This window comes from Vigna radiata, unplaced genomic scaffold, assembly GCF_000741045.1.
Source record: "Vigna radiata var. radiata cultivar VC1973A unplaced genomic scaffold, Vradiata_ver6 scaffold_347, whole genome shotgun sequence".
NCBI lineage: Eukaryota > Viridiplantae > Streptophyta > Magnoliopsida > Fabales > Fabaceae > Vigna > Vigna radiata.
In genome coordinates this window covers 25,771-32,571 of record NW_014543238.1, presented here as the reverse complement: position 1 = coordinate 32,571, position 6,801 = coordinate 25,771, and the positions used below count along the sequence as shown (strand labels likewise).

Here is a 6,801-nt window from a genome sequence, read left to right as displayed (position 1 = left end):
TATTGGAATCCTATTACTTTAAAAATACCCCAAATTGAGCTCTACCACCAACACTTAATTCTGATACACTCATCTCTGCCCCGAGGCTGACACTACACTGTGAAAGCTTTTATTTGTTTCATGCATGTAAAACATGATATAAGAATGGCATCTTCAGCTATATTGGCACATCTCCCTTGCAACATGTCCAAGAGTGGGAGAATGTGCAATACCTTTATCCTTAATATTGGTCTTAGATGGAATAATTCTCATGTCCCTTAAATGTAACACCCATTTACTGAAATTGTAAATTAATTAATATAATTAAATGAAATGAAATATTTTACCAAATATGATTTCATTGTTAAGTTACATGTTTAAAATAACATTTACTATTTTTTATATAGCTAATATATGATTTATTCAAAATAAATTATTCTTAGAAAAAGTTAAATTAGGATTGAATTTTCAACTTCATTTTTTTTCTTTTTCAAATCCAACCTCAGCCTGCCCCGTCAACATAGAAAGAGTATAATACTTATACTATGGGTCAGTTATGTTCTGAAGACCACATCATTCTTTTATCCTCTTTCTAATGAGGATGCTGCCAAAGGCCTATAGTTTTTTCTGATAGATACCAAGATAACTCTACGCCTGCATCATATTTCTTCGTTTAAACTACACACTACTAATACTCCTGCTCCTATATTACTACATCCGAATCCACATGCTGCTGACTCAGCCTCTATAGGGATAACTTTGGAGAAAATAGTCATCTCTATCTAAATGATAATTTACTAATCATGCTATAAAACTAAACAACTCTCTTGCACTGCAACCTGGACCAACAAGCAAGAACAAGATTGACTTTCGGGACTTCATCTACAAACTTGAGAAATCTTCTGTTCGCTATACAGATGACCTGAACAAGAAGCAGAGAATGAATATCATAAGTTATGTTTTACATATACAATTAACAGAACTTCAATTATAAGGGGATGGATGCAGATAATGATGAATGATTACCTAAACAACCAACTGAATACTGACATTACTACCCAGTTTTCCCGGATACAGTTACTGACTTGGCTTATTTAAACTAAACTAATGTCACAACAGGATCACTAAAGAGTCCAGCAAAATAACAGGCCTATTAGTGTAATTTTATATGTAGTAATTGGGGTACTGATACAAACTGCAACTTTGTAAACCCACATTACCATATGAATTTACAGAAAGGGGGTGATTTACCAGTTGCAACAAGGCACATAAATAAAATGAATTAACAAAGGTCAACAATATACAGGCCACAAAACGTACATAATTCAGGCAAATATTTGAAAAATAAAAGGAACAACAAACTACTACAATTGCGGACAAGAATGTTGTTTTCTAAGATTATAATTTAACTTGAACCAAAGTCTGATATATAGTTACCTGACATTATGGTTTCTCGGTGCTCCGGTAGCTGGGTGAATGCCACCATATCTGCTGGCATTATCAGTTTGTGCTCTCATGGCATCTTGGACCCTGTTTGTAGACATTTTATACGTATGAAGCCCTTTAAAATTGCTTTGAACTTCAGCCAATTGGTTCACAAAATATCCACCCTTACCATGTTGCAATCTACTGTTATTTGGAGTTAATATTTCTTTACCTCCATCTTTAATGGTTGTTCCATTATGCAAAACATTTGTTGATGCTGTGTTTCCTAAAGAGAACTTTGATGTGGTATACCGACCTTCTGTTTTCTTCCAAAATTTAGAACTCAAAAAGTCAGTACCAGGTAGCTTGCAACAGGTGTCATCTGTGACATCAGTATAGGAAAACCTGCCGCTTGAAACTGCCAAATCATATGAAATTTCATCCAGGGCCATCTCTAGACCATGTACTCGTGACTCCAAAGAATTCATACCACTTTGGGAGCTTCCAATAAATCTCTACACTCAAACCAAGATGAAGACAGGAGTCAAAAATATATATTTATTATTGAGAGGTTCTGAGGTATTACTATTTATTATAATCTAAGGACAGCTTAAATACAATGGAAAAGCTAATTTCGTATTTAAACATGTGGTAGAAGGGCAGGGGTAGGGGATTGAAATTGGGAGTGGAGTACAAGATAGTTAACATGAACAATGTTAAAGACAGCAGAATATATATTTTTCCCATTTGGGGACTACACAAATGCAATACTTCGTTCATTATATTCTGAGTAATAACGGAGGATGGAACTCAACATCAGTAAACCACAAAAAAGGTATAGTGTCAATAGGACTATTAGAATTTCAAGATTTTACCTAAAAGGATATGGTAATCTCCTGAGTCAGAAACTAAAAACACAAGCAACTTTATGAATGCCAAAAAAGAAACAGGAATATTCAATCAACCCAACATGATAGAGAGTCAGAAGACTAGACACATGAAAAATAATTCAAAAAGTTCAATATGAAAAGGTTGGATATACAGGTGTAGTGCTGATTTATAGTGTGAAAGGCATAACAAGGTACACAAGTATACCTGAAGGGTGTCTAATAGATTTGATTGCTGGTTTTCAATTTGAATAAGTTGTTCCCGAATCAAAGAAAAATCCTCAACATCTTGTGGATTGTCACAAACATCATTTGCACTATTGTCTACAACATTTGTGTCATCGTAACATGGAACCACACGAGATTTTGAACCATTGAATCTCTTCACTTTTTCATCAGACATCTTGCTAAAGAGAACACGCTTTATCTCTGCCCTTGAATTTGCTTCATTTTGATATGAGGTTGGGCTAGAATGTTCTACATCGCACCTTTTAATAGCATCTTCCTTAGACATATTTGAGTTGGAGGACGTCGAAAACAGACCTTCGAGTTTCTCAACTGAGGATTTCTCATCATCACGCTGATGCAATGTTGCCATTCTTGAACTCTTCTCATTACTCTTTAGAAAATTTTCTCCTTTTGTGGAGGACATGAATGAAACCCCAGACGGAGGAGACCTGTTGGCAGGGATTGTTTTAGAAGACTTAGAGCCAACACTGGGTGAACTTTTAGTGACACGCTGACCTTTGCCATAATCTGTGCCTGCAGAATACGCCAAAAACATATGAAGATTTATGAGATTATAGCATTTGTTAAAGCTGCATCCCTTTAAAAACTGTTAAAATATAAAGAATATAGCCGTATCAACTTCAAATTCTGAAACGGAACAATTTTTGGTCGATTTGATGATTTGCACTACACAAAAAAGGACGAGCAAGTTTTATCCAGAAATCTACTCTAAAATATTTCAAAATTCCCTGTAAGGGTATACCAACCTGATTCACAACTATGATAATTATTAATCATTGACACTCTTAAAATCAATTCAGTCAAACTAAATACATGTTTTTATGGAATTGATTGGTGTCGGATCATGGAAATACGGGTCATATATTCATTTCAAAAGCTACCAAAAAGATAAGGAAACCCAACACGAAGATCCTTATCCAGGTTTGAAAGTGATTTCACTTCATGTCTTAGCACAATGCAAAAATAAAGCCTTACCACAGACGGAATCACATTCAGACTTCACCATCGCGGGAGCATCGTCAGTTAGCTCCTTCCACGTCTCCAAAGCACGATTCATAGTTTCTCGAACTACTTTTATCTATGACAAAAGACAGGAACACCCACTACAATCATATCAACGTTCAACATCAATCCACCATTATTATTTTTATTATTGTTATTCCAACTTTTAATTGTTTTTAATTTCACTACCACCACAAGTGTGTAATATAGTTACAATTATAACTGAAGAAAGCTAAACTGGTAACATACCTTATCAAACCTCCTATTCTGCAACGAATCTAAACACAGAACCTTGTGCTGCGAGGCCAAGTCTTTCTCTGCGGAAGCCACCTTCAACAGCGCCTCGGCCGCGGCTTTCCTCACCGTCCAGTCGTCACTACCAAGGAACTCGACCAGGCACGGCACGAGCCAGCTCACCGCACCACGGCTCGACGCACCGCCGACGGCGACCACGCTTCCGATCAGCACTAGCAGCGCCGCCCGCGCTCTGCACACGTCGCTCTTCACTAGCTTCCCCAGCCGCGGCAGCGCGCTCCGCCGGAGCGCCTCCGCGTCGGGGTCCGGCGCCGCCTCGACAGCCGCCGCGAGGCACAGCGCGGCGCCGATCTGCGTGTTGGCATCCTGTTCCTGTACCAGCGCGTCCATGAGCGGCCGCAGGAACGCGGTGGCGAACGGCGGCCGCGTGATCCTCGTCGACATCTCCGCGACTGCGTCCACACATGCAGATCGCACGGCGGAGTCGGTGTCACGGAGGCGACGGAGCACAGTTGCAAGCATCTTCGGAAGAAACGAGGAGAGAGCTTCCCCATGGAAGCGCGAGAGAATGTTTAAGAGATGAACGCATTGTTTGCGAACAGGAGATTTGGAAGAAGAATCCGTGTTGTGAATGCAGGAGAGGAAAGAGGAGAATGAGTCATGGCTTAGGGTTCGGGCGATGGACTCAAGTTCTGCGGCTGCGCCGGCGAGTGTGTCGCGGTCGGAGAGTTTGTTGAGGCACGTGATGACTCGCTGTCGGAGGTTCTGAGCGGACTCGGCGGCAGTGTGCGGCGGCGGTCCGCCGAGGGAGTGGCGCCTGGAAGACATTGTGGCTTGTTTTATTGGGTAAGAAGAGGCAAGTCAGTGATTGAGCATTCGAGAATTGAAAGAGAGGATAGAGGAGAAGATGGAAGAGCTGAATAACCGCTAAAACTGTGGGCGTTGAGAGAGTGATTTGGCGGTAGAGTTTGGAAGTGTTCAGATGAGAATGACTTAAAAGCAAGTTTGGTTATCGTTGGGAATTTATATCAACACAGTTCAAGCTGTGCTGTGCGCATGGCTGCTGGAGCTTTGATGAACTCAGATTAACAACTATTATGTGAGAATGTTTAGTGCAAATATATCTTTTAAATTGGTGGTTCATTTCAGTTTTTCTTCAAAATAAATTAATTATTAATATCCTGTCATTTTACTTCTTAAATATAATTACTTTAATATTAAAATAATAAATAATATTTTAATATTTTAAAATAATTGTTATATAAATAGATGTAAATTTTATTTTATAAATTGATTTTGTAGGATTGTAATATATAAATAAATGTAAATTTTATTTCATAAGTTGATTTTGTGAGATTAAATTAGATTTAAAATTTACTTAAGTAATGTATTTATTTATTTTTAAATGATGAGATTATTATATATAATTATTTTATCCATAGTTTAACTTTAAATTCTTTATTAAAAATATCTATAATTTATTTAGTCTCTTATATACTTTCTGTAAAAGACATTTATTATTTATTCTCTGTATATTAATTTTGATGTTATAATTTTGAAGGACGGTAAAATAATATTTTTAATATATCATAAATAAAGATTTTATTTCTAAAATGTAATTTATATTTAGAAAATAAATTATCTTTACTTTTTCTTGCATAATTTAAAAGTAAGCTAAACAAAAAGAAATAAGTCAAGATAATGTTTAAAAACCTCAAAATAAATTTAAGGCAAGTAAGAGTTTTGTTAACTACATTTTTTTTTTTTTTATCTTTTCGGACAAACCCAACCAACCTTGAAAACTTTGCTTCTTATAAGTGAGTTTCACTCTTTTCTCTATCTTTTATTACTTTTTAAGAATAATATTATTTTGTTTATTCAAAAATTCAAGTGAGTCTAAGTGTTATATTAAGTAAAATTAACAAACTTAAGTATTGAGTGAGTTGAATTTATCTTTTATTGGTGTTGTGTTTTAATAAAGATCTTCAAGATTTATAAAATGTTATGTTTAAACTTTTTATTTTTTCGTAAGTGTTATTGTGTCACTTTATGAAGCTATTTCAAATGCTCATCAAATCGAATTTGAATTATTCAAACTAATATAAAACTGTCATGTTAAATGTAATGTAATGTCAATATTTTAAGTATCAGTTGAGCTTATATTTTATTGGTGTGTCTTTTCATTTATTATCTCTCAAAAGATTCATAAAAGAAAGTACTCAAGTTCTTTACCTTTTAGTTAGTGTGGATAGTGTTTTTATCTAAGATGATGTATTTTCAGAAAGTTATACCAAATAATTTTGAAAATAATTCAAGTATAAGTCAAGTTTTATATTAGATAGAAAAATTAAAGCTATAAAATAAAACTAAATGAATTCATTGTTTTAAAGTTTTAATTAGAAGTGATTCAAAGTATTGTGTGTTAGGCTGAAGTCACATACACATAAAATAAAAACCTATCAAATACTACCGAGTTGAAGGTGATTAGAGATTCAAACTAATCGATCCAATATTAGTTTTATGTTGTGACACGCAAAATAAAAAAACTATCAAATACTACCAAATTGAAGGTGACTACATATCCAAATTGATCGATCTAATATTAATTTTATGTTGTGTTAGAATAAAAAATAAAATATTTTTATGATATATTAAAAAAAATATTGTAACGACTTAATATTATATGTTAAAATTTAATGTATAAAATAGTTCTTAATTTTTAATAAAATATTATAATATAAAAAAATTATTGAGTTGATCATATTTTAAATTAAGATATTTATATCTTTAAATATGTTTTTGTTGCTTTATATTAACTAGTAATTTTCTTGTTTTTAATATTAAAATAATTGGATTTAACTATAAGAACAAAAAAAAAGGAACAACTTAAATATTATAATATAAACCTAACACATAAGGTATTTATTGAAAACTACTTTCAAAGAGCACTTTATACATATATTAATGTTAATCGTACACATGAATTGTTTAAAATTAAAATAAA

The 6,801-nt window shown here is 34.2% G+C and overlaps 1 protein-coding gene across 3 annotated transcripts; it reads right to left on the bottom strand.

Annotated features, from left to right (window-relative positions):
• Positions 1–433: 433 nt before the first annotated feature.
• Positions 434–4,931, bottom strand: LOC106753260 (TORTIFOLIA1-like protein 4). Of its 3 annotated transcripts, none has more exons than XR_002666758.1 (6): positions 3,792–4,931; positions 3,516–3,618; positions 2,500–3,053; positions 1,595–1,919; positions 1,417–1,509; positions 434–901 (listed from the first exon to the last, which is right to left on the bottom strand). XR_002666758.1 is itself a non-coding variant. In XM_014635048.2 (5 exons), the coding sequence occupies exons 1-5, from the start codon at positions 4,623–4,625 to the stop codon at positions 889–891; spliced, it is 2,007 nt and encodes a 668-aa protein (XP_014490534.1). In that variant the 5' UTR covers positions 4,626–4,930; the 3' UTR covers positions 434–888. The 3 variants fall into 3 exon arrangements, 1 of the variants encoding a protein (XP_014490534.1); XR_002666759.1 differs by having other exon boundaries at positions 1,637–1,919; XM_014635048.2 differs by having other exon boundaries at positions 1,417–1,919; positions 3,792–4,930.
• Positions 4,932–6,801: the final 1,870 nt, after the last annotated feature.